This window comes from Etheostoma cragini, chromosome 7, assembly GCF_013103735.1.
Source record: "Etheostoma cragini isolate CJK2018 chromosome 7, CSU_Ecrag_1.0, whole genome shotgun sequence".
Taxonomy (NCBI): domain Eukaryota; kingdom Metazoa; phylum Chordata; class Actinopteri; order Perciformes; family Percidae; genus Etheostoma; species Etheostoma cragini.
The window spans coordinates 13,222,779-13,235,895 of NC_048413.1; the positions used below are offsets into that span (position 1 = coordinate 13,222,779).

The 13,117-nt window shown below is 39.9% G+C and overlaps 1 protein-coding gene across 3 annotated transcripts in view; it reads right to left on the reverse strand.

Moving 5' to 3' along the window:
• Positions 1 to 13,117, reverse strand: part of cacna2d3a (calcium channel, voltage-dependent, alpha 2/delta subunit 3a) — a 135,072-nt gene that overhangs the window by 78,393 nt on the left and 43,562 nt on the right. For all 3 annotated transcript variants that reach the window (XM_034877748.1, XM_034877746.1, XM_034877747.1), the window contains exon 4: positions 2,664 to 2,723. In XM_034877748.1, coding sequence (XP_034733639.1) covers positions 2,664 to 2,723 — 60 coding nt within the window. The remainder of the gene's footprint in view (positions 1 to 2,663; positions 2,724 to 13,117) is intronic.

The following is a 13,117-nucleotide window of genomic DNA, read 5'->3' on the forward strand; positions in this document are numbered from 1 at the left end:
CAAAAGGGGGTCCAACCCGTTACTAGCATGGGGTACCTAATAAAGTGGCCGGTGAGTGTATATATATATACATATACATATATATATATATATACATATACATATACATATATATATATATATATATGACTATAGCATATTTTTAAAAGCATAGTTTGTGTTACAGTGAGGTTGGGTCTTACATAACTACCATTTATGTTTTAATTTCTTTATAATAATAGCTGGACAACTGTACCAACAGACCAGACTAAAACTGTGAAAAGTTTACAAACATCGGTGTATATAAAAGTATAAAGAAATAGAAGAAGAAAAAAGAACTTAGACCCAAGTTGTGAAAAAGTAAAATTTTCCATTAAGAAATATTGAACATAGGCAACAAGTCAATGTCTGCTAAAAGCAACTAGTAAGTACAAAACAAGATTTGTACCAGCCCTAAAATATATAACACTGGCTCCTGTCAATGAAAAAAGGAGCCTTTTCCTCTTTAACTTCCGCCTTTTGCTACCAAAGAAGAGGAAAGACAACACCAAAACATATTTTACTAAAGATCCCATTCAGTATTTAGAAATAAAGTACAATGACTGTTTGTGGGGGAATTTTATAGAAGCACTCATCCTTGCATTTCCAAAACATTTTTTGGCCCACAATGAAAACACATTTCAAACTGATGATGATGATAATGATGATAATACTTGTCAGATCGAGTCTGGAATTGGTCTTGCATCACAGCAATTTTCCTTTGATCACAAAGCAGAACAGTGTGTGCTGTGTTAAACACTGAAGCGCATATTTCTTTAGGATCTGTGCAAAAACTACCCATATCCTTTCTTTACTTTGCCATCCATCTATCCATCCATCTATCCATCCATCTATCCATCTTCTTGAGCTTATCTGGTATTGGTTTGCGGGGGCAGCAGTTTTCAGCATTTCTGGAAGGTTCTCATCAATCCCAGGGGCTTTGCCACTATGGAGTTGCTTAACTACCTCATCGACTTCCACCAGGGAAATTGACGACAATCCCCCATCATCCTACAGCTCTGCCTCTACCATAGAGGGCGTATTAGCTGGATTTAGGAGTTCCTCAAAAGGCTCCTTCCACCGCCCTATTACCTCCTCAGTTGAGGTCAACAGTGTTCCATCCTTACTGTACACAGCTTGGATGGTTCCCCGCTTCGCCCTCCTGAGGTGGCGAACTGTTTTCCAGAATCACCTTGGAACCGACCTAAAGTCCTTCTCCATGTCTTCCCCAAACTTCTCCCACAACCGCTGCTTTGCCTCTTTCACGGAAGAGGCTGCAGCCCTTTGGGCCCTTCGTTACCTCACAACTGCCTCTCGATCCCTCCGGGATAGCATATCCCAGAAAGACTCTTCAGTCCGGCGGCTTCCCTGACCACCAGAGTCCACCGGGGTTCATAGGTTATTGCCCCTTGAAGCACCTAAGACCACAACTCTCAACCGCAGCTTTAGCAAAGGAAACTTTGAACATTGTCCACTTAGGTTCAATGCCCACTGCCCAGCCTCCACAGGAATGCACAAAAAGCTCCGCTGGAGGTGTGAGTTGAAAGTCTATCAAATAACCACCTCCAAGTCTTCCCAATTCACCCGCACTACCTATTTGGGCTTACCAGATCTGTCCAGAGTCTTCCACTACCCCCTGACCCAACTCACCACCAGATGGTGATCAGCTGACAGCTCCGCCCTTCTCTTCTCCCGAGTGTCCAAAACTTACGGCCTCAAATTAGATGAAATGATTATAAAATCTATCCTTGACCTCTGGCCTAGGGTGCTCTGGTACCACGTACACTTATGAGCACCCCTATGCTTAAACATGGTGTTTGTTATAGATAATCAATGACTAGCACTGAATGTTAGTCATTGACTGTGTGTTGAAATCCCCCAGCAGAACTATGGAGTCCCCAACTGGGGCCCCATACAGGACTCCATTCAAGGTCTCCAAGAAGGCTGAATACTCCAAACTCTTGTTCAGTGCATATACACAAACAACAGTTAGAGTTTCACTCTTTCACCACAGGTGGTGGGCCCATGGGACGGAGCAATAGGTGCCACGTAGCAATTCCTCATGATCTCCTTATGAGCTCTCAGTTTTTCGGATTTGTTTTACATCCCCTTCACCTGTGCACATCTCAATGATGACCTATCCGTTTAGTCCATATCCTAGAACTGGGTCAATGTGGCTTCTCATTGTCTATGTTTATCTTATTATTAAATAAGATGGAGCCATGGTTGTGTTGTAAATGGTCACTAACAGATGTTGAAGAGTTGGGGTGGATTTTTTGTACAATTGCCTGCTCATGTGGAACTGACATGTGCTGTCAAACTGATTATAGAGAGAGGTGGACAAACACACTTTTAAAAGAGAAAAGACTGTTAAGCCTAGTCAAGCGATCAGACTGCAGAACAAGACTCCTAATGCCTTTTCTCCCCTCCTCTCCTCTGTTGTGTTTACAGAGGCACTTGTCATTCGCTGATTTTTTTCTCTCACTGGGGGCCCAATTCCAGAAGCACAGGCTTTTGATGGACATTAATTCCAGCATGATTTAATGAACAAGCTTGCAATAACAGGGAATCAACATGTTGAAACACATTGAAACAATGTTTGTGGTGTCAAAATATACTGTAGATCCACACACATCTACACGTACCTGTAGGTCTGGATCCTCCTCGTGCTGTAGGTGGGCTTCCTCTGCCGCCTCTACCAGTCTCTATAGCAGTGGAGGAGAGGAGAAAAAACGCTCTTAGTACAAAAGTGAATTGATTAGTGGCTCAAATAAGAGAAGGCAGAGAAACAGCCCTAAAAAAAGTAGCTTTACAACTGGCTTTATAAGCACCCGTTAGCACTGAAGCACAAGCTCTTAAGACACACAAACACAAATTTATACACAGATAGTGGACAGGCCATCTCGCAAAAAGAAGCTATTTCCCTAAATGCTTCAGCAGTAGAGGTACTGCTTTTGGGTCCTTTAGACACTACAACAAGAAACTCCATAATCACCAGTTCATGCTGTTTTACACATGCACTCTCTTTCTCTCATTCACCTAACAACACACTGTACACAAAAACATACACACACACACACACACCTACTGTTACCTTATGCTGTGTGTGCCTGTAGGGTGGTGCGGGTCTGTGTCTTGGAGTCATTGTTTAATTCTCTCTCTCTCTTTCTCTCTCTCTCTCTCTCTCTCTCACTTGTCTTTCAAAAAAGGCTTTTTGTCAAAAAGAGGCAACATGTTGCTGCCATCCTTCTAAAATTAAAGATAATCATGGAGAAGGTTCTCCCTGCTTTATGACTTGTGTGTTTTGTGCAAAGGCAATATTCCAGCATAATACATCCTTCACACTCACATTACAGTATATAATGTGATAAAGGCTCGATCTCTCTCTCATGAGAAAAATCATCTTTCAAAAAAAGCTTTTGGTCAAAAGGAGGCAACATGCCACTGCCATCCTTCTCAAATTAAAGATTATCATGTAGAAATTTAAATAGCACAACCCCTTTTAAAGTAATATTCTCCCTGCTTTATGTCTTGAATATTTTGTGCAGTGTACAAATATTCAGTATACAAATATAACACACACACTACAGTATATAGATGTTTGAGAGAAGCACATGTCATTCAAGACAATAATGCATCCACACAAATTCATGAATGTGTGTTTTGAGTGCAAACTGTGTGCTGTACATATGTGACTGAAGGTGAATAATAGGGCTTACAACTTAAAATATCACTTGTGAAGTCAGATCACAAATTTTCTGTCTCTGATCCCTAGTGGGAATTTTACTTTCTATAACTGTACACACTGCTATTCAATGACTGAGGGGAATCAATTCATCCACCCAAAGTCTGGTGTTGACTTTAAGGTTAGGGGCAGAATCACATGCAATACTAAGTTTGTAGTTAACCTGTTAAAATGTCCATGCAGTTTGTATTATGTTGAGAAACCAGAAAAAAGTGAAAAAACACAATCTGTGCTAAAGTGTAATAATGAATTCAAGGACTGAATGAGCTGTTTTATTTGCTTGTGTTTGTTTTTATGAATTGGTGATTTCCCTGTCTTTTAATTTCTCCTTTTTGTCTTATCATTTTGACTTGGTAACCCTACTGTCTGGATATGTTGTGGCTCCCTCTGTTGGGATTTAGTTGATGAGCTGGTTGTGTATAATTAACCCTACCTGTGTAGTATTGTTTGAGATTGTCTGTGAAACACGCTGAAGAAAGGTGTCTTACCCAAAATGTCCGTGTGGCAATGAATAGTAGTAATTGGAGTGCTGTCCAAATTACCTTTATATATTATTATCCACCTTAAGGATACAGCTCCCAGTCTTGAAAGTCTTTTTAGGTTCAATGCCATTTTTTAATGAAGAAAAGGGATTCAAATAGTGATTCTTTTTATTCTCATCTATCTGATTTAATTTAAATAAACAGTAAGCATGTAAAATCAGACAAGACAATGGATTATTTAAACAAATTCCAGAAAATAGTTAAAAATAAACAGAGGCTGAGATGAGCTCTTCATATATCTTTTTGTCCAACTAATAGACCAAAACCGAAAGATATTCAGTTCACAATTATATAAAACAGCAGAAAGCTGCAAACCCTCAGTTTTGCTTTATGAATCACTTGTTAATTATTTTTAGTTGCAAGGTTTAATTGTCAATGCACCCTACAGACAGGAATCATTCAGAATAGCACAATGTAATGCAGTTATTACAGAGTTATTATCACAGATTGGACCTAGTATGACAGCAACATCAGATTTTATTAAGTACAAATGTGGTGATAGGTGAATGCTGATACAGTCATTTGTATAAATGATACAAAGGTGCCATTCCCTCCTGTGTGTGGTGTGTGAGGAAATTGTACTCCATAGAAAGTCAAGGGTTACAATGGCTGGCATAGAGCAGCAATTCAGATGGGCTAAAGGTGAACCTGACGGAAGTTTTTTGGGCTCTGAGTAAAAGCTTCAGGTATTTCTCTCACATACACACACAAGCACCTCTTTCTACTTTCAACTGTGATGCGCATGGTATGTTGTCACAGAAAGTCATTTCGCTCATTCACAGCTGGTCTTGGTGTCTACGAGTTTTGGTAATGCACTTCCAGTCTGCATTTCCATTCAAATGGCTTAACCCGTAAAACTACTGCAATCAGCCATCTTATTTCAGCTAAGCAATGTGAGTGTGTGTGTGTGTATGTGTGTGTGCAGGGAGGCTGTTTTGGGAAGTAAACACTCTAATCTAGAGCCTGGCCAATCATTTTCTTCACCATAGCAACACACCTGGCCATTGCATTTTGTTGCATATCATTCTGTGCTCGGTTCCGGTCGGCTATCGATTCATGGATACATTCTGCTTCCTTCCTTGTCTGATAGGCTGAGAGAGAACAGCAGAACACACAGTGAATGCCTCTGTGTTCTCTCTGGCCTGGATTTCAGATCTTTTTAAAATTGATTAGGAAACTCTTACGCCTATGTGAGGGCATGTGTGCATCCGGGGATGGAAAGGCACTATAAAAATCTCATCTGCTGAAAATCCACAACAAAGCATGCACTAGGAACAAACAAAGATAAGGAAGGTGGAATAAAGGGAGGATGATAGAGGAATGAAAGAATAACATTCTCGAAAGGTCTGAATGCTTAGCCTCACACTCCCAGCAAAATGTCAGCTCTGCCTGTAAAGACGGTATCGATAGAAACATTTTTCAGCAATTGTGAGAGTGTGAATGTGTATGTATATGTGTATGTGTATGTGTGTGTGCGTGTGTGTGCGTGTTTGTGAGTGTGTGTGTGTGTGTGTGTGTGTGTGTGAGTGTGTGTTGCATGCATGAGTGTTTTTCAAAGCTGACACGTGTTAAGATATTAGACCTTTGACCAATTCTGTCTTGCAGCTGCTTTTGTAAATGTCAATCATTGAATGTGAGAGTATGAAAGTGTGTCAATGCGTCCACGATGGAATCTGATTGAATTTTATGTAAAATGGTCTAAATAAATGTCTCTTAAATTGAAATGTATAATTTCTCTTTCCTACTCAAAATTGGGTCTATTCATCTGCCATATGGGTACATAGGAAAGGCAACTGGCTTTAACAATTACACAACATTTATTAATTATCATTCATGGTAAATGAAAATGTCATCTCATTTAAACACTTCATTAAATAATTGTGTATAAGTGAATATTCTATTCTGGCATATTATTCATGTAGTGATACTTACCATGCTGGAAGATTCAAAGCTCTAGGGTAAACACAACTGGCTTTAAAGCAAGGAGTTTTTCAATTGGAAAAACAGATTAGAGATAAGTAGGTTAAGGTACTACTCACTCTGTGAATTTCAATTTCAGCATATCACCAGGATGAACACTCCAGGTGGTGTGTTTGTCTTTGTGTGTATGTTGTGTCACTGTGGGCGTATGTGAATGTGTGCGCTGTCGGCATGTTTTTGTGTGTCTCTCTCGCATATGTTCAAATGAGTCTGCCTTGTCTTTTTGTCAATAGGTGGTCCTGCCAGAGTGTATGATGCAGTTTAAAAAGAGAGAGGAAATTACTTTTTTTCTCAATTAATTCTGTTGAGGCCCATGCTTGGTATGAGATGACAGCAATAATTAAACTGGCACAGTCAGAGGGGCAGGCACTGTTGTCTCCATGAAAAAACACTCACAAACATACACATTCACAAGTCTTCACTGCAGCTGAAAGGGTAAAAGCTGAACACACAGAGCTAACAAGACTAGCTTTGGTAACTCGATTTATTAGTGCTAGAAGTGCTAGAAGTCTGGCATCTCTACCTGGTTACAGATCAACTGAGGCCTTTCTGCTTGTCTTCATCTTCACTACAGCGCTTTCGATTTTCATCACAAACCTGATTAGACCACACCCAACTAGTCTAGTCTGGGTCAGGCTCCATTTTCCCTTGATTCCTTCAGGCTCATTTTATTTTTTGATTTGTTTTAAGCCAAAATCCAACCACAGGAGTGTGTTATGTTAACAAGATGACATCTAGCCCCCTGTTGCTTGACCAGCACTTTCTATGACACTTTGGGGTTGTCAGGTTGGCTGAGGTGAGGCATATTAATGCAGAAAAGGATGCCTCTGAAGAAAACATTAGCATCAATTTATTTTGTCCTAACTGAAAGAAACGTCTGAGGAATGGACAATGTTAATTTAAATTTATGTCAGCAATGACAAAATAAGTTTACAAATCTGAGACTAATATGCCACGATAAAATCAGATTTGGGTCCCTATGAATTTTGACCAGTTTAGACTAGGACTGAGCGATATGACAAATCATATTATCAAAACAAAAATGTCTATAGTATATATTATTCTATATCGGTTGTGCCCCTGATAAACCAACCAGATGGCCAAGCCTCGGCAGAAAAGGCAGTTGGACTGATCTGTCTCTCCAAGTTGGTCAAAAAAGTGCCTGGGAACACACCAAAGCGAAGAAAACATAATACGTCTCCATACCAGCAGACGGCGCTAACCTGTATTGTCGCCAAAAAACCAAAATCTAAAGTCGGCCATGGTGGCTTGTTCAGAATATAATCTCATATTTTACTATATTTTACTCATTGAAATGTGTTCCTGAAAACATTTTAAGCGAGAAATAGGCCATGCGATTATTTAATCTGTCTTCATTGCAGATCGACAAAAGTCAGTTCAAAAGATTTTTGTCATTTTTGCTCCTCGTTTCCTGGACTTCACTCCACCAATTAGATTGGTCCTTTGAGTCAGACTGCTGGCAGTGCCCGCCTTCCGACTGAGCATGTCAGGTCGGCCAAAGTGAAGGCCGAACAGTTATCTGGTTGGTGTGTCCAGGCCTTTACAGCAACATTTGCATTATTTAAACGCTTAAGATCTGATTCTTGCACGTTAAGCTCATTTAGCACTAAATTTCGTAATGAAATTAGATAATACTTAGTACTTTTAATTTGTCAAGTATTGAATTCACACAGGAGTATGAAAAAATATGCGTTACTATGTGGTCATTGACTATTTATTCATTGAGTTACCAGAAAACATGCTATATCGTTATATATATCCTTTGCAAGATTTGAAATTAACTACAGTATATAGGGGTAGAAGATTTTTGGCATGTTGCCTAGCTCTAGTTTAGACCTAACGTTTTTTATCCGGAAAGAAAAAAAAACTTCCTAGTGTTCTTTCAGTTCCCTACACTCTTAACAAAGATGTATTAACATCAACAACACCCTAAAGAGTTTATCTAGGGACCAAACATTTTGTGCTATTTTTAAGACAGCTACTGTACTGAGAGTTTTTAACACAAGATTTGTAAAGGATTTTCAAACTTAGTGATAGTGTCAAATATGACACAAGATTAGACATTGTTGTGAAGCAATGTTTTCCCTATTGATTTAACACAATTTCAGTTCCTATTTAATCATAATTCATCCCGCCCCCTTCCAACCACCCAGTCCATTTCTCTGACATTTGGAATTACCTACCCCCTTTCATTATCTGACAAGCTGTGATTATGATTTGCCTGACAAAGGATTCAGCTTGTTTACACTTTCAAAAGTTCATAAATGATCCCTGTCATTTAGCTGTCAACATGATTGCCTTATTGTTCTTGTGAATGTACTTGCTGTGTGGTTTTCTGATGTTGAAGTCATTGACCCTATCATATGCCTATCCTTTATGAATGCAACACTTATGAAAGTTAGCTTAAGCTGTCATATACAGCTGAGCTATACCAACAACCGCTATCAGAGAGGCAGAGTTTGGGTGGATGGGGTGTCACATACATTATTGACTGGTAGAGGAAGTTTTGGACTTTTTTAAAGCAGTACATTAAGCCTTGCCTCGGCACACTCCCTCCACAAAGAGGAGGCAGTGGCCTGAATCTGAATGTTCTTCCGAGGTAGCCAAAAACAAGACCGCAGTCAACGCCATGTCGAAATAGACTCACATAAAAAAAACATTTCCAGAGGCGCTGTGTGCTGTTGGTCCAGCATACATTTGTATTTTGGGTTCAAACTTAACTTTTCCTTTTTCCATATAATCTTTTAGAAAAAATGTTGAGAAAATCTGAGCATTTTGCCCTAGCAGAGTTGATATTGAACTTACCAACAGAAAAAAAAAAAATGTCAGATCGGCGACATATATCAGCTTCTCCTGCAGGTGTGGATGGTAGCTTTGTCACTTTTTCTCACATCTAAATAGGTTTGTACCTTTAAGAATGGCTACAATATATGTGCAACCTTTCATATATAAACGCAAGCTAATGCACTTGAATAATTTGGCGTGCTTCTGCTTGGCCAGATATAACTTTTTCTTGGTTGTAAGAAGAAATGCTAACTCAGCCTTGGCCTACTGGATCAGGGCATGTCCTATGGGTCTTGGTTCTGCCAGAGTCATGATCCATCGAGGCCTGAGCTGGGCTAAGCGGGATTGGCTCGGGTCAGCCCATCAATAGCACTGGGGACAGCAATTAATATTGTCAAACCAGCCAGGGAAGAGATGCAGCATCAACAAAATGGAAAAGTGCTCTGTGACACTTTGCATCCACTGTTTTGCACATTTAGATTGGGTACAAGCCAAGTATAAAGAGCATGGTGGAGAGACAGACACAAAGGGAAAGACAGAGAGAGTGAGGGGAATAGTGTGCTTTGAACCATCATGTCCCAATAATCAATACTTGACAAGTTCTTAGCAGTTGTGCTGACTGAAAAGACATATAAAGGGAATATGAAGTTCTAACCCAGCGCCGCCATTCCTTTCTTCTCTGTCTCATAGTTACTCTTTCTTCACTTTCGTTTAATGCCTGAACTGAACTTTTGACTTAACTCTTTTCTTTACCTTTCCCATCCTTCTGGTCTACATCTGCATTTCATCTCTTGAGAAGACAATATGCCTCAGAATATATTTTTACTTGTAACAGTAAGAAAAGCACAGTAAATGTATATTTAAATAATAAAATGAATGATGAATGAATTCCATTTAGCTACTTACATTTCAGGGTCCTGGTACTGTGCATGCCAGCTCACTGTTACTCTCACTGGACATATGAATAGGACAGAGCCATCGATAGTGTTATTCATAACACATATGCTTTTCCTACTATGACAAGTCAAAAATGTCTGCTGTGAAAAGCAATTTCATCTCTTTCGCTGTGACTTCTTGATGATGGAAAAACAACCAGGGAGACGGACAAGGAAGAGACCGTCGCTGTCCTGACATCTACTGGCTGGCTCTGCCATTAGTAGCCATCACTCTTAATAGACAAACACAGAATGACAGATACACACACAGACGTGGCAATGATCTGAGACTGAAGAGAGCTAATGAAATTAGAGAAATGAGGGGAGCAGTGCTGTCAGCTCAGCGTGACAGTGTGGAATGTCAAGGAGGAGGAAAGACAGAAGGAAAGGTCAGGACAAGACTGCAGGGCCGGACCACACCGTTATAGTCCCTGTCAGATCTATACACCAACAAACAAGCAAGTTAAGCTCTCATTTATGTATCATTATCAGTATACAACATTTTTTGAAAAAAGTAAATTTAATGCAAGAGACATTAAGTGTGTTTCCATTCATCTGTATGCATCTTCAATCTGCAAATAAAGAAACCTGTGTAAAAATTTCAGATATTCTGAGAAATGAATAGGAATACAAAATAAGACGAAATGCAATGGAAACACACTTATTGAACCAATTTTGATGGACATGGCATGTGACAAAATTAGTGTGGACCAATGTCAATGTCAAGTCAGTAATGTTCCTCAAATATATGCATGAAACTAACATGAACATCATATTTCCATTACCTTTCCAAACAGTTTCAATGGACATTTTAATTACAACACTTCCTTAAACCCTCTTCTTCTTCAATGGTGTAAATGGCATAGGACTGGAGAATTAGCTGCACCAACTGTTAATTTTGATGAGCCAATCTCTTAATTAATTGTGTGCTAACCTTGAGGTTTGATTGTCTGATGGCTGGTAGCTTGCTCTGTCTGACTTCAATTGCAAGGAGGAAGTGTGCCACATTGCTGAATTTGAGTTTAAAATTCCTTGTATATGTCAGCAAATGAAATGTAAATGTTTTTGGAGGTTTTGCTGGCAGACACTTTTAAAGTCCTGTGTGTGCTTTTTTATTTTGAACATAAACTCATGTAGACTTCCCCTGCAATACACTGGTAATCATGTTGAGGACTACAGAGGAGTAGCTGCTACAGGTAAATGATATCAGCAGGTACAGCGCGAGCAGAGTCTGAATGCCATTACAGAAGAAACAGCCCTAGCAGCAAGGCATCCACTCTGCTTTGAAGTGCATTTGTCACATGAAACACAGACCTGCTTAACTTCAAAGAGGGCATTACAATAGCTCCACGCCTTTCAACTTTGATAACATGTTCACTGTTTCTTTAAACGTCTGCTGTTGCCACCATTTTCAGGAGGAGAGGAGAGGAGAGGAGAGGAGAGGAGAGTAAAGGAGAGGAAAGGAGAGGAGAGGAGACAAGACGAGAGGTTTATCCCACCAACTCAGGAACTGATGAAGGTAATAGCAAGTTAAAACGCTGCAATGGTGAGCTAAGAAGCTTGCTGAGCCCAGGAATAAACACATAAATACAGATACAGTACATACCTGTGGGAGCTACAGACAAGGACACACGCAATGCCCTTTGCAAACACATGCTTACTTTGAAACATTGTTTCATTGGCCATTTTGTCTTATCTTTAATAGTGGAGTAGTTGCAATTAAATTAGCTGAAGCAACCCCAACGTTTCATGTTTTTGATCAGACAGAGAAGAGGTTGTGCTTTCCACAATAATGTGGATTTGATAAGAAAGAGGGAATAGAGACATGAATACAATTAAACAACAATCCTAAATGCAACTACACACACATAAACTCTGTTTGTACACACACAATACCATGCACAAAATCTGCAGAGAGCTTATTGTGAATTAAGCTTCTAAACATGTTTCTCTATCATATCTTCTTCCCCTCTCTGTATCAAACACATTATCTTAACACACAAGAATGAAAGCGCAAATGTTCTCTCTAACAAACTGTAGCATGCACACATATACAGGTGGAACCTTTTACAGCAGCAGAGGCTGCTGTCTCTTGGCAGGTGGTGGCGTGCGATAAAAAGGGGGAATCAACATGGAGACGGGGAGATAAAACCACGTTGACGGACAGGGGAGAGCCCCTGCATGGAAATTGAATCACTGAAGCGCCATATATACTTTAGCAAAAAGCAGAGAGATGGGAAGAGGCGGAGCAGAGAGGGGAGAGACAGACAAAGGACCGAGGGATGCTTAAGGACAGCAGCGAGACTGCACCCTAGGCCAGACGGATGAGAGTTTGGGTAATAAAAGCAGAAAGAAATTGAAGAAAGATGGAGAACAACAGGGGAAAGGGACTCATGTAGACTTCCATTGTATGTTCACAACTAGCAATCTATCACAAGGCAAATTGTTTGTGTTAAAAATGAGCAAGGCAGAGGTGAAGTGGAATCATGATAGCAGCAGACAAGGAGTTAAATTCTCTACCGATGTGTGCATACTGCCTCTTTTTCACTCCTCCATGTTCTTCCATGTTCTTTCCTATAGCATTTATTCTTCCTGTTCCTCCCACAGCTTTTTATCTGTCTTTGCTGAAGTGCAATTCCATCACCCCTGTGACCAGTATTCTATCTCATCTTCTCATCAACCCCCATAACTTAACTCCACACACATTTGAACACACACTGGCACACTCCACCCCACTGAGATGCACAATTATCAGGCATCCAGCTCCCGGGCAGGCGGCTTTAGCAAAGCTATTAGCTAGCCGAGTCCTCGAATCTCTAGGATTTTAACGCACTCTTGAGGCGATGGCACACACAGAGAACCATGTTACTGGTTTCTACATCTGAACTCACAGCACAGATACTTGTCGACAATTACATTCATCAGACAGTTGCAACAGATTGACAAGACATGTCTCTCTGTAATGAGAGAAGACATGTAATTGTTTTACACAAATTAAATACAGTTGATACTGGTTTGGAAAAAGTATAGTAGTGTTTTGATTCAAGTTAGAAAACTGATTAAGTTACTATAATAGTTTTTACATAACCAGT